This window comes from Anolis carolinensis, unplaced genomic scaffold, assembly GCF_035594765.1.
Source record: "Anolis carolinensis isolate JA03-04 unplaced genomic scaffold, rAnoCar3.1.pri scaffold_9, whole genome shotgun sequence".
In the NCBI taxonomy this organism is placed as follows: domain Eukaryota; kingdom Metazoa; phylum Chordata; class Lepidosauria; order Squamata; family Dactyloidae; genus Anolis; species Anolis carolinensis.
Window position 1 is genome coordinate 8273742 of NW_026943820.1, and position 24424 is coordinate 8298165.

Sequence of the window (24424 nt, forward strand, 5' to 3'; positions counted from 1 at the left end):
ATGCCTTAAGTACGGGGGTAGCACTTAAATTGGATTATGCATTGCAGTTAGTAGCAAATAGCTGAGTAGGGTGTGGTATGTACAAGAATTTAAGTCTTTACAATTCAGAACATACTGAGTGACCTTGAGCCAGGTGTATTGCCATCTAATATAGCTTGAAGGGTTGTTTTGTAATAACATAAGTAGATTGGACTGTTAATACTAAGACCTTTGGTGGAAATGTAGATCAGAAATGTGATCACTTGAAGAAAACAGGATGTAACATTTTGAGCCCAGCTAATGAACTACATGAAAAATGTTCACTTCAAAGCCTTTTATTCCCAGATACAGATTTTTTAAAATTCTTGTGAAATATTGTCAGGTGGCATAGCAGGGAGTGACTAATGCTTTCTTCTGGGTTAATGTATCTTCTGCCTTTTCTTTCTCCCTTTCCAAAAAGGGGGCCAGAATGGCTTTAACATCCCTCAAGTGACTCCTTGCCCAGAAGTTGGCGAGTACCTCAAAATGTCTGTCGAGGAGCTGCATTCGTTGGACTCAAGGAGAATTCAAGGCTGTGCACGGAGACTGCTTTGTGATGCTTACATGTGCATGTATCAGAGCCCGACGATGAGCCTTTACAAGTGAAAAATGGCAGTCTAGGAGTGAAGCTTCCCGGCGACTTGACTGGAAAAACTCAGCAAGGTTCAGGCAGGCTGTCAGCTCTCTTACGTTTGCATCCGTTGCCGGCAATGGATGCTTCAGAGAGGTGGCAAGCAAAGGTCTATAATGAAAGAAGCAGATTATTTTAGAGAAGGTAAAATAACAACAACCCCTCCAATGTGGCATTCTGTTGCTAAAATACTTAATGAGCATTTTGCACTCTAGGAAGTGTGTGTGCGTGTGCGTGTGTGTTTTAATAAAAAAAATTAAAGGAAGCATTAAGTGTTTAGGCTGCATTTCAGATGCATTCTGTACAAAGGATGAGGTTTTGCGTGTGTCCAGTGGTCACATCAAATGTTCTGCTTAGGCTTCATCCAAGGAACCACAAATCTAGGATGGAAAGGATTGTGTTAAGCTGTTTCTCCAGCCCTGTACTGTTTATACAGTTAAGACACTGGGTGGGGATCTGAATCTTGCTCTTAAGGTTTTTTGTTTGTTTGTTTGCTTCTTTTGACCCAATTATTTATTTATTTATTTATTTACAGTATTTATATTCCGCCCTTCTCACCCCGAAGGGGACTCAGGGCGGATTACAATGAACACATATATGGCAAACATTCAATGCCAATAGACAAACAACATTCAGTTTTAGACAGACACAGAGGCATTTTTTAACATCTTTCCAGCTTCACGATTTCCGGCCACAGGGGGAGTTGTTGCTTCACCGTCCATTGATGGCTGTTCTTCCTCTTCTTTTCCTCGTGAGCAGTTTTATGGTGTTGTAGATTAGTTAAATTAGCCTCCCGCATAAAGCGTCCCTAAATTTTCCCTACTTGACAGATGCAACTGTCTTTCGGGGCTGCTAGGTCAACAGCAAGCCGGGGCTATTTTTTTTTTTTTTATGGTCGGAGGCTTAACCCGACCCGGGCTTCGAACTCATGACCTCTCGGTCAGTAGTGATTTATAGCAGCTGGTTACTAGCCAGCTGCGCCACAGCCCGGCCCCCAATTACAGTCAGCCCTCTATTTTCATAGGGTTGAGTTTTGCAGATTTGATTAAAGTGTTTTCTCTAGGAATATTTAGGTCCTCCAGTGTGATTCTATGGCTGGCTCCCAGCAGAAGTTGTCCATAAGGTTATGCTGGAGGACCTAGACATTTGAGTATTTTTTCATTTTAGGTTTTTTACTTTCATGGAAATATGTGCCCCTAACTCCAGTGAATGTGGAGGGCCCACTGTATATCATGGAAGGAACAAATCCTCTCCAGTGTGTTGCGTGGGTGTGTAAACACACTACTTTGCTATGTTCCCATGGACCAAGAAAGTTCAGTGTCCTCTTTTTGGTTAATGGTCCCCTTCAACAACCAGCACAATGTGAGCTGATATAACATTTTTGTTCTTGAAGGATGTTTGGAATGAGAAGAGGTTCATTGTACAGCATCATCCATGCAAATTGTTCAAAGTGTATTCCATGAACCGGGTACGGCTTGCAGGATTGAGCAAATAGTGCAAATAACTGAATTTAATACAACATGGATGTGCCCTTGTAATGTTACTCCAAAAAGCAATCTGTGATTGATTACAAAATAGTACCAACCTTATGTCTTCAATGCAGGAGTCTTTTTAATCCTTTATTTTTCTCCCATCTTTTTAAAAATACCTTAGCAGATTTTCAGCATGCCTTTTTGCACTATCCTGTCGGGTTGTTTTCCCATAAATCTGCCTAGTTGCTTAGAAGGTCTGACTTGAATGTAGTTTTACTATTTATGTGAACCAAAAGGCCATTATGTGGCTTGCAAAGGTGTTTAGAAGGAAAAGGAGGTGACAAGGTTCCTTCCTTTTAACAGGGAGGGTTAAAGTCTCATTTTGTATGCTGTTACATAAGTGTATGTATGGGTTTGCATGTGTGTGTGTACAGTGACCCTCTGCATCTGTGGGGCTTTGATTTCATGAAAAGTGGCTATCATGCCCCATATTCTTAAATGGGGGGATGTGTGCATGGATACTTCAGCGCATCTATATTCATGTCACCACCATTTCATATATAGCAAGTGACAATTGGCAGTTGGTGGAAATCATGCATCTGGAACCCACAGATCTGGAAGTTTGGATCACATAAAGAATCAAGCCTCATAATGGATGTATGTCCTTAGTGTATATCCACTACGAAGTAATTTTCTTGCCAGAGTTTTCCTGACCACTGAAAAAGTTATTGATCATGACAGTAGCTCCTATCCATGAGTTCATCTACGTATTGAAACAACATGGCGTGAAAAATCCACCTTGATTTTACTGCATGCCAATGAATTACTACGCTGATGTATAAGCATACCCTGCTGTAGCCTCCCACCATTTCACATATCTTCAGGCTCTTGTTGAACTTGTTCACCTGTTTTATATAAGGGACATTGTTTCATTACACCATTGTATATAATGGAACTTGACCGTTCACAGATTTTCCATAGAGGGTCCTGGAAAATCCAGCAGGTACCAAATCTCACTGTTTTTAGGTTAGCCTACTGTTCCCCAAAATCTGTTGGGACTGCAACTCCCAGAATCCCTCAGCCACCTAGAAGGCATCATCTTGAGAAGGGTGGTATAAGGATGACATCTTGTGTTTATTACTCCTGCTCATATAGGCTTTCAGGTCTGGCTCAAGTGTTGATAGCCTTGTAAAAAGTTGAATTGAGGGGACACTATTCTGCGCAACTCGTTGGGTAAAGTTGCACTACATGCACTCACATAATATTCCCAGTCTTCAAGCATGCAGTGGAAATCCTATCAATGTATTTTTAGCCTTTTGTCTCAGGGAATATTATCAAAATGAAGTCTAAAGCCCATAAAATAGAAGCTAATTGTTTGCATTTCATTGTGTTATATTTTGTGGAAGATTGCATAAACATTCATCATCTCTAAAGACTGAGCTTCCCAATGTAGGTGAACAAACCATTGTCTTGCAAGTCAGTACATACAAAAAATACCAGTTTCTTTGAAGTATTGAGTATTTTTATGAAGTATAAACCTAATAGTGTTTTTTTACCCATTGGGGAGAGAAAAATCTATTGTACTTGCCTTATGTATATTCCTATAATAAGGCCAGCTAAAGTGTGTATAAAAAGGTGGATTTTGTTAGGAGAAATGGACTGCAAATTAATGTTTTGTTTGAGCTGATCATTAGGTTGCCTATGTGAGTAGTTTGGGGATCATCTGATGGGAGAGAGTGCTAGTAGAACACTTTATGATTTTTACAAAATTAGTTCTAACTTGGCTCGGTTCTCCCAAAAATAGAAGGGAAAGAGAGACTAGAAAGGTGAAAAGAGGATACAAGGCAAAGATTGTCTTTTGGGGTCCCAGAAAAGAATACAGAAGATTGTATATGTCTCCTGGGGTCCAAGTGCTAGGGGAGGAAAGATGAAGGACGCTATCAGTTTTTGAATGTGGGCAGATGTATGGAACTTATGAGAAGAAGTACAAGAAAGGCCCTTGAATCAAATAGTTTTACAATTTTTAAATGAGCGAGAATGCATGATTTCCCTCCTATTGTGTTGATGTGGCTCATGACTGTGAACTATTGGATTATTATTATTTACAGAAGTTTGCATTCTGTGTGTGTTTTATATGTATCTCAGGTTCTTTGTACCATATCATTGAGATCTTCCAGAACTACCCTTCTCAGAGAAAGGTATTCATTTATTCTTTCTTTTCTTAAAAAGGACAAGCTCAGCATGTTGTGCCCTCTCCTTTCAAAACAGGTAAAAAAAAAACCCTGCAAAAATGAAGTAAAGAGGGGCAATTAGAGGTGATAAAAGTTATGTATTTTGTAAGTAAAGCAAGTGTATAAAATAATGCCTCTCAAACCAGAAGGGTAAGATGCCTTCTGGAATGAGAATGGTTTGGCTAGATGGCTGAAAGTTAAGCAAGAAATGATGTAAATATTGTAAGTTAAACATGGGCAGCTTTGTACATTTGGGATAAGCCTAATTACTGAAGAGGCAAAGAAGGCCATTACTGGTCTTCCATTGACACATTTTTATTAGTATGCATTCCCCCTTCTGTTTATGTGGGTCTTGCAGTTTGTTGACCTCTGGATGAGAAAGTATGCAAACCCCCCTTCTACAGGTCCATTTCAGTAGAGCCAATAGTATGAGAAGACTCTTGTGATGGACCCAAACGATATGATTTTGTCATTTGTTTGCATTGTTTGGTAAGATACAGAATATTGCTTCAAGGCAGAATACACAACATTGCTTCTCTGTGAAGCAGCCTTCAGGTCTACAAAATATGTCACTTCTACATATCTTCGGTATTTGTGGCCTAAAGGGGAACATACAAATACAACTTGGGCTGGAAGCTCTTGGCAGATCATTCAGAAACATTTTTTAATTGCCACGTAAGCAATTATTTACAAGCCAGCAATTAGAGGCATTTGAGAATAGGACTTCTACTGAACTACTTCCTGTATGTATTTCACTCTTAAATATTTAGTCCAAGTGCAAAACTGAGTCATGGTAAAGCAAAGATCAGATTGAACTGTGTTACAATAACTGTGTTGCAAACCCAGTTACCTTTTCTGCTGGATGGACTCATTGGTCAGCTCGTTGTTTCAAATATTGGGGAGAGTTGTGATCTACAAAATAAGACCAGTCTTCTGTTACCTGAGACGTGCAGTCAGTTTACAAGTTTAAATGCTAATCAGTGACCATTTTATAATTCTTAGCCGCTGTGGGAAATAAGTCAGGATTTATTTGGAGATTCAGGGGGAGGAGGGTTGAGCATCTTTTCACTGGAAAGTGTCAAATTTGAGGTGGTGTGGAGAGACCCTTGGTACTTTATATGTGATGGCTTTTGATCTCTGCTGGTCATTTCCTCCAATTCTCACTTGTGGTTGTCTTTTTTATGGCTATTATGCATGTAATGGGCTCTTCCTTTTGTGAGATAAGAGTAGAGGAAAAAAGGGTGCGCTCTTTACAACCTCTCTGTCTTCCTTCTCCTCCCAACCTCTCTTTTGTTTCATGCATTGCACTTATCCTACTGTACAAAGGGGAACGGAATTTCTGCTGATGTGAAATCCTTTGGTTGTAGGCTGTCTTCCATTTTTCATGCAGACTTTGGTACATTTAAGCGGACAAGGAAACACTTGCAGAAAAACTTGTGGCTGAGTGAATGTGAAGGCTGAATTTGGATTTTTACCTTTTACTTACGACTGCCTCTTTTGAGGTTTGCGTTTTATTTATTCTGCCATTGTAACCAAATGTGTTTTGCATTGGCTTGCACAATTCCTGATGTTTTTTTTGTTTTTTTTTTAAAATAAACATTTTGTGATTGAGTGCAGTTGTCTCCTTAATGGATTGTCTACTGAAAAAATTAGGGAAATGTTTGGCTTGCTGTAATATAAAGCCTTAATTTCTCGGAGAGGAAGAGAGACTGTATCATATACTATTTCTGTAGTAATATTTATTAAACTTATCATTTTTATGGCTGTTGTATTTCTTTGGGGAACTCAAGAGGCATGGACGGGTTCAAGGGGAAGTAACAGTTAAGGTGACAATAATTGTTTTAATGTTATTTTCCTTTTTTGGAAGCATTGTGTCAGATCTATGGCATATATGCTAGGAAAAGATGCACCAAAGTTGCAAACAATCACATTTAGACTTAGTAAATATGACCATTGTTGCCCGAAGCCTGGAGCAAGACATAATGATGAAATTCAATGCATTTCATAACATTTGTGCATTAGGTTTCCTATTTTGAAAGACTCCTACACAAAATCTATTTTAGTCTCAGCTGTAGAGTGTTAATGTCTTGATTTACCATTTCACCTTTGATTCAAAAGATCAATTCTCCTTGGGACAAACCAGGAAGAGTCCAGTGAGCAAATGGGTCTGAGTCCCCTTCCTGCACTGACTTTGCACATAAAGTTCCTGTCAACTTTCATGCGCTCCAATATGAACAGAGTGGGGCAATTTAAGAAATACCTATTTGGTGGAACATTTGGTTGTATTTCATTAAAGCAAGGCCTTCTTTCAGCTTGAGGGTCAGGTTTAGTTTCAAACTTCTTTCTGTCTGGATTTCAATGGTTGATGTGGCAAAAACCAGAGCATATTTTATCCTAAAATTGCTGTCAGTAACTAGACCTCAGAAAAAGCATCTTGACCTCTTAGAGTAAGAAAAACCCATGCCAAATTCTTGGAAACCCCCAAATTACTGTTTCTCAACCTGTGGATCCCCAGGTGTTTGGCCTACAGCTCCCAGAAATCCCAGCCAGTTTACCAGCTGTTAGGATTTCTGGGAGTTGAAGGCCAAAACATTTGGAGACTCCCAGGTTGAGAACCACTGCCCCAAATGATGATGATGTAGGGAAGTCCCCCTTTTTCTCTGGAAAGCAAATTTCCTGACCCAACAAAAAGTGCTTGTATTTTTAACATTAAAAATTGCACCCACCTTAAGTAAGTAATGTATATATCCTGATTGGAGCCCATTGCATGTAAGCATCTTCAATTGAAGGCCTCCAAATGCAGCCCTCTAAGAAGAAGAAAAAATCTCATTCTGTTTCTTATTTTGGAAGTTTAAAAAGCAAACCTGCTGCTCTTTGCAGCTACCGATAATTTGGATTGAAATGTGTGCATGAGGTGCCATCGTGTGGTAGAAATCTGCAATTGCTGGTTGAGTCCTTTTTCCAATTTCAAAATTGTAGGACTCGGTGAAAGCATTTGAGAAGTAGCTACATCTGTAGGCTGTTAGGAATTGTGGGAGTTGAAACCCAAAACACCTGGAGGGCCAAAGTTTGCCCATGCCTGAGCTACATGCTTTAGTGTGCATATATACATAATTTTACAGGTTTTGCATAGACTAACAAAATAGTTTTTAAAAAATAATGTTTCAAAATGGTAACTTGCATCTTGATTTCTCTTTCATTCCATGCTTTTTTCTGATTAGATGGTATACATGGGGTAGTATTTATAAGATTCTCCCATACCTTTTATGTGAAGCAGCCATGTAGCACAAATGAATGCAGGGAATGCCAGTTTTGTTTTAACAACTTGTCAAGATCTGTTATTGTGTTCGTGCCAGTTGGCAACAACTGTTTCTTCCTTTCCTGCAAGCTCTTTGGACAAGGGCTCAGAGGCTAACACTAGTACATGGATCGCTTGAGTAGCAATGGTGTTAAGGAGGAATGATGCATCCAAAGTTAACCAACAAACCTCATAAAGGAATAGAGGTACAGTAGAGTCTCACTTATCCAAGCCTCGCTTATCCAAGCTTCTGGATTATCCAAGCCATTTTTGTAGTCAATGTTTTCAATAAATCATGATATTCTGGTGCTAAACTCGCAAGTACGGTAATTACAACATAACATTACTGCGTATTGAACTACTTTTTCTGTCAAATTTGTATAACATGATGTTTTGGCGCTTAATTTGTAAAATCATAACCTAATTTGATGTTTAATAGGCTTTTCCTAAATCCCTCCTTATTATCCAAGATATTCGCTTATCCAAGCTTCTGCCAGCCCGTTTAGCTTGGATAAGTGAGACTCTACTGTACATTCAGATCTATTCTCTCAAAAGGTCAAGAAGCATTTACAATGCCAGATACTGCTTTTTCTCCCTTCTACAAATGCCACAAGGGCCATGTAGTCCTATGCAAGAATGCACAACTACAGCACTCCAGAAAGAGGCCCCATTTAAAGACCTTCAAAGAGAAACCACTGTCCTATTTTGAGGCAGTTTGTTCCACTGTTGAACAAAACTTATATAAAGTTTTCCTGATGTCTTGGTGTAGAGGCTGTTTGTCTTGTAATCAGAATCCAGTTGTAACCCTAAATGTAAAATGTAGTGAGTTACTCTACTCATAGTTACCAAAGCCGTGGATGGATGCTTTCTGCTGGGTTTGATCCAAGTAATTTTAAGTAACGAATTATCTGCAATTAATTTCTTCCCAGTAGCAAATTATAATATATTATATTGTAACTGATTGAAGGTTAATGCAGCTCCCTTAGTGGTGTGATGGTAATATAATTCCTTTTATAACTACAACCAAATGTGCTTCACTGGGTTGAAGTGCAGATAGTCCATTGGCACAACCACAGAGCATTGAGATGTGTCCAGTCTATAGAGAAAAAGCAGCCTCATACCAGCCTCAGAAGGACTTCATTGCCTCCTTTCTAGAATTCCTGGGGAAACAAATGTGTGTAACTCCAGTTGGGTATATTGTTGAACCAGCCCTTGTGAGCTCATTTGACCCTGTTTTGTTTCCCTGCTTTTCAAATTTTGATTTGTAGCTGCAGGACACATTAAGTGTCCTATTTAAAGAATTATTCAAAATCCACACTTGGCTTAAAGCCCAACTCTTCAATACAGTGTGCAACATCAAAAGATCTTTCTCTTTTGCCTTCTTTTTTTAACTGGCCTACTTTAAATAAACTCTTCAAAAGCAGAATGATGACTTTTCTTCAATCGTTTCAAACAAAAAGCAAAAATCCGACAGAATTATTTGAAGTTGAGCCAAGTTATGGCCTTTGGAAGAGTCATAGATTGCAAATACTTTGGCCTCCTACCCTTATGTTTCCTATTCAAATTCTCACACAGAAATGACCGGATATTTATCAGTCTTTATATTCAGCTACTGTTGTTCATACTGGCAAAAACCAAAAGGGATTAGGTTAGGATGAATCCAACTTGAGTTAAAATGAACTGTCCAGTAAGTTCTACAGAAGAATCATGCTGTGACAGAGATAAAAATCTACAGGACTTATTGGATAGTCTTGAAAAAAGCTGTGTTTATGGAAATCCAGTCCTACTCCCTTAGTCAAAGCCAGATATGATGTGGAAATGCTGTTGACATGGAAATGTTTACAACGTGGAAATGTTTTCAAACACTCTCCACTTACAGAAATCTTAAAATAGTTTTCAATATGACCAAGAAAGCAATAGAATACAAAATATGGTAAAGTGGTGCACAAGAGTTCAAAACCAGCTTATGGTATAGGAAAGTCATGGTAAAACTGCTTTCACCATATGGTAAAAACGAATGGATAAAATTTAGTGGGTTACACTTTTTGTGCTTTGGCTGAAAACCTGCTTGCATTCAAGCTTTACTTCTCACAAATGGAAGATAATCTGTGACATGTGTAGGCCATGACCCAGTAATTTTCACTGAAGATGATAATTTCTTGAAATACTGTTATAACGGGAGGTAACATGGTCCCCGGTTATATAATAAGATATTGTATCCTGATCTCAGTACTCAAAATAGGTTGGTGCCAATGGACAACTCATGTTGTTCTTTTACCTCATGTATATGTATGTAATGAGATACCTAACTCATAACCTAGTGCATTCTACAAAAGCAGCAGGTTCCAAGACAACTCCATACGGAGATATTACAGTAATCCAATCTCAAGGTGACCACTGAATGGTTCTTGGAGTCCACGCTATACTTCTAAAGATAATAGGTGTGGAAATGTATTGTCATATCCTAGTATTTAAGACCTAGTTGTTGAGATTGAGCAAATGTGCTGTTGTGGTTTGAATGTTCAATAGGACCCCAGGAGAGCAGGGTTTCAGCCATGGAAACCCAGCATGTGAGCTGAGCAAGTCACTCCTACAGTCTTAGATAAAAGCAATAAATCCTTCCAATATTAACAATATAAGGTTGTCATAAGTCGGAGTTGACTTGAAGGCATCTAACAGCAAGAAAGTTACTGAGATCACCTGGACCTCTGGTGGCAACCATAGATCTAGGATCATATATTTTGCATTCAGAAGGTGCCAGGACTAGTATGCAGCTACGTATGCCCTAGCTACTACCGTTGAGAGCTCTACAAAAACCTGGAGAATCACTGTTGGTACCATGGAACCACAGTGCTACGGTAGAGAACGTTTACTATGACCTGAAAAGCGTGAGTTCATAGGAACATTGGAAGAGTCATGCTGCGACAGAGATAAAACTCAGCTAGTCCAATGTTTTGGTTACACAGTGGCCAAAAAGATACCCATGGTAAGCCCCAGGATCTCATTTTTTATACAGATTGTTGTGATTTCCAGGCATGCAGAACCAGTCTAGAATAAATGAAACTGACAAAGAAGGATAAGATGGAGCAGCTGCACAAATACTCGGTTGTGTTGTGAACCCTTCATCTTGTAACTTCCCTGTATAAGACATCTTTCTCTGCTGAACTGGTTTTCAACATGATCTCAGCACTTGCTCAGTTCCCTTCCGGCACAGCCATTCGTAATGCAAGATGTTGGCATGGCTTACAGAGTATGTATTTTTTTTTCTCTTTGTCCAAAGTTCTCACTGCAAGGTCATTAAATGTTAGTAAATAGGGAAGGTAAGAACTACATAAATGCAGATTTACAAGGGCAGACACTGCCTATAAATGAGCTAACAGATGGACAGCCTTAATGTCTCCTGATGTACTGCAAACAGCTTACGTGATGTTGCTGATCGACGTTATTTTCCACTCTGGTATCACTGCTTAACCTGCAGTGTGGAAAGAAATTGTTGAATGTTGTGTATTCACAAATTCTCATATTTATAACTGCACATAAAATGAAAGAAGGTTTTGAAACCAAGACAACTAACTTTTTGCACAATTAGCTAGTTTCAGTGGTATTTTCTGTATGCAAACCTGGGCTCTCTCCATGTGCCCTTTGCCCAGTATGAATCTTCATTGGAGCCAACTTTTGTCAGCTGTTTGAGTTCCATATAATATATATATGTGTGTGTGTATGTGTGTGTGAGAGAGATTCTCCATTCTGTTTTGATCTCCAGCCTATGGAAACAATTTACAAAGGTAATCCTATTCCCAGCCCTCAATTATAATAAATCAGTGTATAAGTAGCACATAATGTAGCATTTCAATGTATAATGAAGTTGGCAGGAACAGCTATTAATACAGTACATGCAGAGTAATTTATCCAAAGGTGAACAGACATTCCTTGCAGATTTCTTGGTGATCAGAATCCAAGCACCCGTTAGACATAATGATGATGATGATGATGATGATGATGATGCACGCATCATCCGAAAATACATCACACAGTCCTAGACACTTGGGAAGTGTTTGACTTGTGATTTTGTGATACGAAATCCAGCATGTCTATCTTGTTTGCTGTGTCATAATAAAATAATAATAATTTAGTTTTCTATAAATACAGGGACTTGGGGTGGCTAACACGGGGAAATGTAAAAAAAAGGAAAGTATGGTATGTAGTATGTAAGTACTGTAGGTGATGTAATATTATCTTCTATATAAACAACTTTTAGTGGCACTTGTTATACAAGCTGCAAACGAAGGGAATTATGGTGTCGTATTTAACATCAATATAAACTGGGTTTGGCTAGAAACAGTGGTAGATCATAGCCCCGTCCCTATGGAATCTCTTACGTTTAGTAGTAGTATATATTGCAATAAATACTTTACTCAAGGTATCCACTATTTGTATTCTCATTCACTACATTAGTGTAGATCTTAACACAAAGGAATACACTTAGCAACACTTGCAAAGGTATTATGGAAAAACCATTCCTGTTTATGGTTTAAGTGCCAATAATGTCAAATAGAAATAAAAACCAAACAAAGTCTTATCGTTGACTTGATAACAATCAAAATTGCTGTCTCAGTATTGTAGGCAATAGTGCAAAGATATGTATTGTAATGCTTTATGGGAGCGTAAGAGGACAAATAATATAACATACTAGTTGTGCCCGGCCACGTGTTGCTGTGGTATTGTCTGGTGGTGTTGGTGAGAAATTGTTGAGGTAGTGGTGGTATTGAATATGTCTTGTATGGTTGTCTTTATGTTTAGTATGCATCTGGTTGTTTGTGTACTGTGAAAGTGGTGACGATAGAGGGGGTCTATGTGCGGAGCTTAGCCCTCTAACTGGCAGCAATTGGATAAAAACAATTATTGCTCTCCCTCTAATTAGGACTTCATTTTTCTTTTCTTTTTGTTGTATCAACCTAGAGCCGTGGATGATGGGTTGTGTTGTCAAATTTCGAGGTTGGGGGGCCTGTAGTTTTGTTGTTTTGTCCGGTGCCCTGATTCCATCACTCTTTTATATATATAGATTGTATAATGTTGATAAAAATGTATTGTATGTAATACAATACAACAATAATACACTATTATAATTGTATATTTATATTACACGAGCTGTGCCCGGCCACGCGTTGCTGTGGCAAAGTGGTGGTAGTATTGGTTAAAAATTGTTGTGTAATTTTTATTTGACGTTATTTGCATTTTTTATTAATTTTATTGTAAGTTATATTTTTATTATATTTTATTATTTTCTTGTATCATTTTTAGTTATTTTCTGTTATTATAGTATTTTATTATATCAATTTTTTAGTGTTTTTTATTATTTTTATTGGGTTGCTAGGAGACCAAGTTGAAGGAGCTTAGCCTTCTAACTGACAGCAATTGGATAAAAGCAATTATTCCTCTCCCTGTAATTAGGACTTTATTTTTCTTTTCTTTTTGTTGTATCAACCTAGAGGCGTGGATGATGGGTTGTGTTGTCAAATTTCGAGGTTGGGGGGGCCTGTAGTTTTGTTGTTTTGTCCGCTGCCCTGATGCCATCACTCTTTTATATATATAGATGTAATATTACTAATGAATATTAGTAATATTACATGTTAATGAAGTTATCATCATATAGGTCCTACACATAATATTCTTCTCTAGGCTCCCTTGTTGCAACTGCTATCAGGTCTTCTGCAATTTCCTTGCCTTCCAATCATCTAAAGAAGTTGGAATGCATAATGGATCAGAAGCCAGATCCTTCTTAAGAACCTGAAAAGACTCATGGATCAGTTCCAAGGGCCATCTAGCCTTCTTTGCGGGGAGAGCACAATAAACAAAGTTTCTTCCAACCAGATGTCTATGGGGAAATGTCTATGCACCATTGGAAAGTGCATATACAATCTACCATTGAGTTCTGCTGCACATACATGTCAGGCTCTGGTGGCATTTCTTACCAGAATGCATCAAGTACGTAGAAGTGCAAACATTAACTACGCAAGCCACCCTCCTCACTATTAAGGTGGGAGAAACTCTGTGATAAATAGATCCGGTGCATACTTCCTCAGCCTCATTCTTCACTTGCCAAGTCGGAGGCTGTTTTCATTAGGTCATGTTACCCATCCGTGTCATCTTATACCAAGGTGCCGTATATCACAACTCGGAGGTGGAGGTGCTTGTAGTCAAACACGAATGAGCTTGTAATGGTCCATCTGCTTTGATTTTATTTAGTGATCCCTCAAGGGCTGGGAGCTAGAGTGAGAATAACAATGCTCCAGCCCATCTGCTATTGTAGAATCAGCTCCAGTTTGAATTATCACATGTTCTGAGTGGCTGGCATATGTTGCCACATAAAGCTACACGGAAGTGTTGCTCTCCAGCTGTTGTGTTGACATACTTTTCAGCCAGCCATTAACTTCAGTTCAATAACCAAGATGGTAGGAGGCTGGGAGGAGAGGAGAGAAAGGGAGGGATCCGGTTCTGAAAGTGGATTGTTATTATTATTACTTACTGCTCTAACAAGAAGGGTGCATGAATGAACGATGGGATGTTTCATGGCCAAATAATCACATTGCTTCTATTATTGTGGAGTGATGGTGCTGAACGTACAAATCAGTGAAACTACTGGATTGCCTCGTTTCCCCAGCTGCAGATGTGATGTTATTTATGATGTCTTTAATTCTGAACCAAGTGGATAAAATAAATCTCAGAGGTATTTTCTGTTGTTGTTCTTTTCTGAGTGTTTTCAAGTCAACTGTAACATGACCCTACCAAAGGGTTTTCTTTGCCAGATTTATTTAAAAGAGTTTTATCGCTGCTCTTAATCTGGAGTCTGAGAGAGTGCGAAGCTTGGAAAGTTAGAAAATGATGGCTGTGGGTGGATGTGGACTGAACCACAGCAGAGAAAATCTGGGTTGGGTCTTACAGATGGAAGAAGACAGCTTGGAAGTCATGTGGAACTTAGTGGAAGTTAGATCAGAAGTACTACAAGTGGGGATATTTATTTATCATGTCAGGAGTGAATTGAGAATACAGTTATAATGTATTAAAAAAACCACAAAGTTAAAAACTTGGCATTATACTAAATGTCCTTTGACCAGAAGCTGGCTACTTGGAGTGCCTCTGGTGTCGCTGCGAGAAGGTCCTCCATTGTGAATGTGGAAGAACTCAGGTTGCATTGTAGTAAGTAGTCTATGGTTTGCTCCTCTCCACACTCGCATGTTGTGGACTCCACTTCGTAGCCTCATTTCTTAAGGTTGGCTCTGCATCTTGTGGTGCCACAGCACAGTCTGTTCAGTGCCTTCCAAGTCTTCTGTGTGCCCAGGAGGGAGTTTCTCATCCAGTCTCAGCCACTGATTGAGGTTCCGGGTTTTAGCCTGCCACTTTTGGATTCTTGTTTGCTGAGGTGTTCCTGCGAGTATCTCTGTCAATCTTAGGAAGCTATTTCTTGATTTAAGGCATTGGCTTGCTGGCTGATATCCAAACAGGGGATGGTCTGGAGATGTCACTGCCTTGGTCCTTTCATTATAGGCTGCTAGTTCTTGATGGATGTCAGGTGGTGAAATATCAGCTAAACAGTATAATTTGTCCAGTGCTGTAGGGCGTAGAAATCCTCCATGCAGTCATGCTGGCCACATGACCTTGGGGTGTCTACAGACAACACCGGCTCTTCAGCTTAGAAATGGAGATGATAAGTGAGACTCTACTGTATATGCAGAGCCGGTCCAACAATGAGGCGAATTAATCGGTCACTTCAGGCGCAAAACATACGGGGGCGCAGTCGAGACTGCTTTTTATGTTGATTTGTTGTAAAACATGTTTTGGTGCTTAATGTAAAATCTTGATGTAATTTGATGTTTAATAGGCTTTCCTTAATCCTTCCTTATTATCCAACATTTTCGCTTATCCAACGCTTTTATTTTTCAGTGATTGTTTGGGGGGGGGGTGTGCCAAAATTCTGTTCGCCTACACTTGAAAAATACCTAGGACTGGCTCTGTGTATATGTAAAGATAGATATGTAGCAGGATCAGTGTATAATGTAAAGAAATAGATACAGTAGAGTCTCACTTATCCAACATCCACCTTTCCAACATTCTGTATTATCCAACACAGTCTGCCTTTTAGTAGTCAGTGTTTTGTAGTCAATGTTTTCAATATATCGTGATATTTTGGTGCTAAATTCGTGAATACAGTAATTACAACATAACATTACTGTGTATTGAACTACTTTTTCTGTCAAATTTGTTGTATAACATGAAGTTTTGGTGCTTAATTTGTAAAATCATAACCTAATTTGATGTTTAATAGGCTTTTCCTTAATCCCTCCTTATTATCCAACATATTCGCTTATCCAAGCTTCTGCCGGCCCGTTTAGCTTGGATAAGTGAGACTCTACTGCAGGGGTCCCCAAACTTTTTAAACAGGGGGCCAGTTCACAATCCTTCAGACCGCTGGGGGGCCAGACTATAGTTGGCTACTGAGCAATTATTATTATTATTATTATTATTATTATTATTAATAATAACAACAACAACAACAATAATAATAACAAAAAGAGGGTTGGAAGAGACCCTTTGGGCCATTGAGTCCAATCCCCTTTTGCCTTTGTGCAACGGAAGCACAAGCAAAGCACCCCTGACAGATAATAATAATAATAATAAAGAGGATTGGAAGAGACCCCTTGGGCTATTTAATCCAGCCCCCTTCTGCCTTCGTGCACTGAAAGCACAAGCAAAGCACCCCTGACAGATGGCCACCCAGCCTCAGTGATAATAATAATAATAATAATAATAATAATAATAATAATAATAATAATAATAATAATAATAATAAAGAGGGTTGGAAGAGACCCCTTGGGCCATTTAGTCCAATTCCCTTCTGCTTTGTAAGAGAAGAAGAGACCCCTTGGGTCATTTAGCCCAACCCCCTTCTGCCCTTGTGCCATGGGGGCCGGATAAATCGCTTCAATGGGCCGCATTCGGCCCCCGGGCCTTAGTTTGGGGACCCCTGCTCTACTGTATATGCAAATATACATATGTAGCAGGATCAGTGTATAATGTAAAGAAATAGATAATGCCATTTTGTGTGATCTGGAAGTAATAGGAAAAATAACACATGTGCATGTTTTTGAACTGCTAGGTTGGCAGAAGCTGGGGCTAACAATGGGAGCTCATTCCGCTCCCCGGATTTGAACCTGTGACCTTTCGGTCCACAAGTTCAGCAGCTCAGCGCTTCAACACTCTGCGCCACTGGGGGCTCCGGAACATAGCTATACAGCCCGGAAAACTCACAGCAACACAGTGGTCCCAGCCGTGAAAGCCTTCGACAAAACATTGCTCCTTGCTGTTTGCGAGCCATGAAACCCACGAGTGTTGGCCTCCGTTGGCACGTAAGGACCGCCACATCTCTTGCGATGTTAACTTCTTAAATATGACTTCTGCTTGTATTTGTATTGCAGTACAATAGAGACAACTCCACGTTGACATGTTGCAATTGGAGAGGTTTATGTTTCGCATTGTGTCCCAAGACCTACGGGGACCAGCTGTCTTTGGGTCCGCGACGAGGCTCTGATCTCCCGGATAGCATATGAATTGTTGATTACGTTCTCTTTGATTCCGTTGAGTACCATGAATAATAGGGCAAGAAATGCTGTCAGCATTTTGACTTTAACTATAACTGTTACAATTAATTATGGCTTTAATTAGCATAGATGTCTGGCAGCGGTGAATATAACACTTCATAGTTAACAGATGACCCCGCAGCTGTATTGCAAAGTATGATACGGGGGCCTCAGGATAGAGGGAAGGAGTTATTAATAAATGGCTTCCATTGTTTGACGTCCGTATTTATACAAATTAGCAGGCACTACATAATCAACTTAAACTGTATAATTTATAATAATTGATTTCATTTTGACTGACCACCAGTCAGTCTCGGGAAGAAAAATGGCCCTATTAGGATAAGTTTAATCCTAAACATAGCTAATGAATCCTATTACTTTAAGGTCATATTTGAAGCTTTTGTTAATTGTCAGAACCATTTTAAATTGATTAGAGTTAAATTAAATCAATGTAATGTTTAGAAAAAACAATATTTCTAATGGATGAGGCTGGGCTGACCTCGAATAAACATATTTATCAACCGATTTCGGCGAATGAGAAGGCTAACAGCTGGGCTCATAATTCACAATTGTCTATAATATGGGAAATGTCACTATCTCGGCAATTAATTATGTCAGGTTATAAATCTGTTGCTTACCGTTAACCATTTGCCACTTGGGAAGGTTGACAGGCCTTGGAGCAATGAATGATATGTTGTGACCCAAACTTTACTTAAGAGATATTAAAAACATTTAAAAAAAATGGAATTCCCAAACTTCAGAATTTATTTGCCAGGAAATGGCTCAAACAACAGACTGAGAAACAAACTACTGGCTCATGTATTATGGACTTCTATGGGTTTGCAAAAAAGGCAGGGCCAGCCCTGCTAATAATGGCCTGAACTCTATAGGTAATTCCAAATGAAATACATCCTATGACTCAATGGCACTGATATAAATGTTGACATACCCAACAATACAAAATTCATTGATAGGGAAGACCAAGTCTAGTTTGATGTGAGGCTCACCATTAAAATGAACATGTAAGTATGCAATCTCCAAGGATGCTTGGAATATGTATCCAAGCAAGGCATAGAAGAGATGGGTTGCTGTGAGTTTTTAGGCTTGTATAGCCATGTTCCAGAAGCATTCTCTCCTGACATTTTGCCCACATCTGTGGCATGCATCCTCAGAGGTTTGTTGAGAGGTCTATTGGAAATGAGGCAAGTGGAGTGCATGTATATCTATGGAATGTCCAGAGAAAGACTCCTTGTCTGTTTGAAGCAACTGTGATTTTTGCAATTAGCAAGTTTGAATAGCATTGAGTAGCTAATCAGTGAGGGTATCTGCTTAGAGGTAGCCTGGCCTCTGTTGCCTGGAGGCATCCTCAGTTTGAGAGGTGTTAACGGGCACTTGATTGTTTGCTGTCTGGAGTTTCCCTCAGAAGTTGCGAGGTCTGTTGGAAACTAGGCAAGTGGGGTTTATATATCTGTGGAATAATGTCCAATGTGGGAGAAAGAACTTTTATCTGTTTGAGGTAAGTGTGAATGTTGCAGTTGGCCAGCTTGATTAGCATTGAATGACCTTCTTCCCCCAGGCAGGAAGAATCCAGGCTTTGAAGTTGCAAGGCTTTTCAATGATAATCAAGCTGACCAATGGCATTTTGTTCATTTTCATGGTTTCCTCCTTTATGTTGAAATCAGGGCCGGCTAACACCTCCTAACAAAGGATTCCCCCAGGCAGGAAGCAGCCAAGCTTTGAAGCTGTAAGGCCATTCAATGCTAATCAAGGTGGCCAATTGCAACATTCACACTTGCCTCAAGAGCTCTTTCTCTCACCCTGGACATTTTTCACAGATATGTAAACCCCACTTGTCTAGTTTCCAACAGATCTCACATTTTCAGAGGATGCCTGTCATAGATGTGGATGAAACGTCAGGAGAGAATGCTTCTGGAACATGGCCAGACAGCCTGGAAAACTCACAGCAACCCAGTAAATATAATAATAATAATAATAATAATAATAATAATAATAATAATAACTCAGCCGCTATCAGGACCTCAAGATTGAACTTCAAAGACTCTGGCAGAAACCAGTACAGGTGGTCCCGGTGGCGATCGGCACATTGGGTGCCATTCCAAAAGATCTCAGCCAGCATTTGGAAACAATAGATATTGACAAAATCATGATCTGCCAACTGCAAAAGGCCACCCTACTGGGATCTGCACGCATTATCCGAAAATACATCACACAGTCCTAGACACTTGGGAAGTGTTCGACTTGTGATTTTGTGATACGAAATCCAGCATGTCTATCTTGTTTGCTGTGTCATAAAATAATAATAATAATAATAATAATAATAATAATAATAATAATAATAATAATAATAATAATAATAATAACTTTGTTTATATACCACCCTGTCTTCTCAGGGGACTCAGGGCAGTTTCCAACATGATAAAAACAATAAAATACAATACCATACACATAATAAACACAGAACCATACAACAATTTAAAAATAATACAAATAATAAACATAAATACACAACATACAAAATAAGAGTGTCTCACTAACTGGATCTAGCAGTCACCATTGCTTATCAAATAACAAAATAGCTTTTAAGGATACTTGAAGTGCCATTTGATGGGACCTTCCTTCTTCCAATTTATGTAAGTTATCAATCCTATTTTTTTAATTGACACACAAAAAAGTAGGTAAAACAATATAGAATGCAACAGAAGGTTTAATGCAGAGGTCCTCAAACTTTTTAAGCCGAGGGCCGGTCCACAATCCTTCAGACTGTTGAGGGGCCAGATTATCATTTGAAAAAAAATACAAACAAATTCCGATGCACACTGCACATGTCTTATTTGTAGTGCAAAAACAACAACAGCAACAAGAACAATGAAAGAACAATACAATATTTAAAAATAAAAACAATTTTAACCAACATAACATTTATCAGGATTTCAATAGGAAGTGTGGTCCTGCTTCTGGCCAATGAGATAGTCAAGTTAATTAGGATTGTTGTTGCTGTTGTTGTTGTTGTTGTTGTTGTTTTTGTTGTTGTGTGCCTTCAAGTCATTTCAGACTTTGGGCGAGCCTAAGTCTAAAATTTATGTATTTATTATTTATTTATTTACTGCATTTATTTACTACATTTGTATCACACCCTTCTCACCCCAAAGGGGACTCAGAGTGGCTTACAAATTATATGTACACACAATATATTATATTACTAGCATAGCACAATATTAGCATTATGTATTACTATATTGAACTATACCACTATACTGTAATATTATTAGTAATATTATATGTAATATAGAAAATAAAATTAATATTATTATATGGTATTATTATTAGTATTATATTGTATTACATTATAATATTATTATCAATATTATATGTATATACAATATATTATATTATAAAACTGAGGGCGGGGGCCAGGTAAATGACTTCGGAGGGCCGCATCCGGCCCCCGGGCCTTAGTTTGGGGACCCCTGGTTTAATGTGTTACTTTTTGCAATGAGTAGTGAAAATAAGCTTCTTTAAAACACACACACATAGGTTACGGAACAAGTTATGTTCCAAAACTAACTTTCCAAACTCTGGAGTGTGTTTGTAAGAGAGAATATCACTCACGCTCACAACTACACCAAGGGCCTTAATCTATGTGAAAATTTTGTGTAATGAATAAAAGTTTGCTTTCCCTTCACTCCAAAAGAAAATTGCCCCTCTCGACTGCTTTTCAAAATGTAATAACTTTACCTGCGCGCCAATGACTCAGACCCTGGCCGGCCTCTCTGAATTATTACCGTGAGATGAAACATTTCTTTAAACAAAACCGAGAGTCCTTTAATATCTCCCCATCTCTGTTATTAGATGGACAAATGAATTTCGCTTTGAACATAACATGCGGCATTGTCTGAAAATTGCCGGTATGAACTGAAGTTGGCAGGTATTTTCTGGCTCTCCCCGTCGCTGATTGTCATTTATTATATGTTGAACCTTTCTCTGTCAAACGTCTGGGGCGTGCGATATTGATTTGTGTCTGCCTGCAAAGCAAAGGTCACTTTGATCAACATACTACAAAACCAGAAAAAGTAGGGTTCTGACATTTCATTACCTGGGGGGAAAGTATGGGGGGGAGAAGGGGGAGAGAGAAAAAAAACAACACCCAGAGGCCTATAATAAATAAGAATATGTTTGGGAATCGAAGACTTTAATATTACAGTGTCAGATCACTATAATTTACAAAAGCACCACTCTACAGAGGTTAAAGGGGTGCATGGAGAAAAGGGGGCAGGAAGAAGTGGGGCAGGGTGGCAAGTTGCATGAAACTGTCACTGAAATATTGTATCGGTGAGCGTAAAGAGGCGTTTGCAGCAAAGAAGAAATACACCTGTTTCTCGGAGGTGAATTTGGTGAGTTTTTCTTCACCAAGAAAAGAGCAAAGTCTTCAACGAATGGCCCCTCACTTCTTATGGGAGCCTTATTGAGCGATTCCACTCATAGAATCATAGAATAGTAGAGTTGGAAGAGACCTCATGGGCCATGCAGTCCAACCACCTGCCAAGAAGCAGGAAATCGCATTCAAAGCACCCCCGACAGATGGCCATCCAGCCTCTGCTTAAAAGCCTCCAAAGAAGGAGCCTCCACCACGACCCCGGGGAGAGAGTTCCACTGCCGAACAGCCCTCACTGTGAGGAAGTTCTTCCTGATGTTCAGGTGGAATCTCCTTTCCTGTAGTTTGAAGCCATTGTTCCCTTGTGTCCTAGTCTGCAGGGCGGCAGAAAATAAGCTCCCTCCCTCCTCCCTATGACTTCCCCTCACATATTTGTACATGGCTATCATGTCTCCTCTCAGCCTTCTCTTCTGCAGGCTAAACATGCCCAGTTCTTTAAGCCGCTCCTCATAGAGCTTGTTCTCCAGACCTTTGATCATTTTAGTCGCCCTCCTCTGGACGCTTTCCAGCTTGTCAACATCTCCCTTCAACTGTGGTGCCCAAAATTGGACACAGTGTGATTCCAGGTGTGGTCTGACCAAGGCAGAATAGAGGGGTACCATGACTTCCCTGGATCTAGACGCTATTCCCCTATTGATGCAGGCCAGAATCCCGTTGGCTTTTTTAGCTGCCACATCACATTGTTGGCTCATGTTTAACTTGTTGTCCACGAGGACTCCAAGGTCTTTTTCGCACACACTGCTGTCAAGCCAGGCGTCCCCCATTCTGTATCTTTGATTTCCATTTTTTCTGCCGAAGTGAAGTATCTTGCATTTGTCCCTGTTGAACTTCATTTTGTTAGTTTCGGCCCATCTCTCTAGTCTGTCAAGATCGTTTTGAATTCTGCTCCTGTCTTCTGGAGTGTTAGCTATCCCTCCCAGTTTGGTGTCATCTGCAAACTTGATGATCGTGCCTTCTAACCCTTCGTCTAAGTCGTTAATAAAGATGTTGAACAGAACCGGGCCCAGGACGGAGCCCTGCGGCACTCCACTTGTCACTTCTTTCCATGATGAAGACGACGCATTGGTGAGCACCCTTTGGGTTCGTTCGCTTAGCCAATTACAGATCCACCTAACCGTAGTTTTGTCTAGCCCACATTTTACTAGTTTATTTGCCAGAAGGTCGTGGGGGACTTTATCGAAGGCCTTACTGAAATCTAGGTAGGCTACATCCACGGCATTCCCTGTATCGACCCAACTCGTAACTCTGTCAAAAAATATACCAAAGTCAACATCAGTGGTTCTCATAATCTGTGGGTCCCCAGATGTTTTGGCCTTCAACTCCCAGAATCCCAACAGATGGTAAACTGGCTGGGATTTCTGGGAGTTGTAGTCCAAAACACCTGGGGACCCATAGGTTGAGAATCACTGGTCAACATGGTTCTTCTGATTTATCCAAAGTGCAATTGCTAAAACAAAACAAAACAAAACAAGCTTTTTAATGGAAATAAATCTACCTACAAATCAATATCATTCATAAGGACAAGGGAAACATATTCCATAAAGGAGTGGGAAAAACAAAGAGACTGAGGCAGACCTGGGATAGTAATATGAGATGACTACAGAAAATAATTGCATTATTCAGTTTCCTGCTACATAATAAGCACAGCCATATGCTGTAGTCAGACAATATAGTATGCACAACAGGTGGTTACAGGCAGAAACTGCACTATTTTTCGGTTTAGATTGGGACTGCCCCAAGATACTTTGCTGCCTGAGGCGGAAGATGAAATAAGACATCCGGTGGCACAGTGGGTTAAACCGCTGAGCTGCTGAACTTGCAGACCAAAAGGTCAGAGGTTCAATTCCAGAGAGCGGAGTAAGCTCCCGCTGTCAGCACCAGCTTCTGCCAATCTAGCAGTTCGAAAACATGCAAATGTGAGTAGATCAATAGGTGCCGCTCTGGCGGGGAGGTAACGGCGCTCCATGCAGTCATGGTGGCCACATGATCTTGGAGACGTCTGCGGACAATGCCAGCTCTTCGGCTTAGAAATGAAGATGAGCACCAACCCCTGGAGTCTGGACTTCATGTCAGGGGAAAGCCTTTATGGTGTGTGTGTGTGTGTGTGTGTGTGTGTGTGTGTGTGTGTGTGTATATATATATATATATATATATATATATATATATATATATATATATATACACACACACACACACACACACACACACACACACACACACACCACACACACCCACACCCACTTTGAATAACATAGGGAAGGGTTAACAACCCCAAGTAGTTTGTAGTTCAGATATTTATAACCAGGGGTCCCCAAACTATGGCCCGCGGGCCACGTGCGGCCCATCGAAGTCATTTATCCGGCCCCCATGGCACAAAGGCAAAAGGGGGTTGAACAAAATGGCCCAAGGAGTCTCTTCCAACCTTCTTCTTTATTATTATTATTATTATTATTATTATTATTATTATTATTATTATTATTATTATTATGACACAGCAAACAAGATAGATATGCTGGATTTCGTATCACAAAACCACAAGTCGTACACTTCCCAAGTGTCTAGGACTGTGTGCTGTATTTTCAGATGATGCGCATAGATCCCAGTAGGGTGGCCTTTTGCAGTTGGCAGATCGTGATTTTGTCAATGTCTATTGTTTCCAAATGCCGGCTGAGATCTTTTGGCATGG

General features: G+C 39.6%; 1 protein-coding gene across 2 annotated transcripts in view; it reads left to right on the plus strand.

Moving 5' to 3' along the window:
* cyld (CYLD lysine 63 deubiquitinase) overlaps positions 1 to 6112 on the plus strand; it is a 29613-nt gene extending 23501 nt beyond the window's left edge. For both annotated transcript variants that reach the window (XM_062961499.1, XM_062961500.1), the window contains exon 17: positions 440 to 6112. In XM_062961499.1, the coding sequence (XP_062817569.1) occupies positions 440 to 624 (185 nt within the window). In that variant the 3' untranslated portion in view covers positions 625 to 6112. The remainder of the gene's footprint in view (positions 1 to 439) is intronic.
* Positions 6113 to 24424: the final 18312 nt, after the last annotated feature.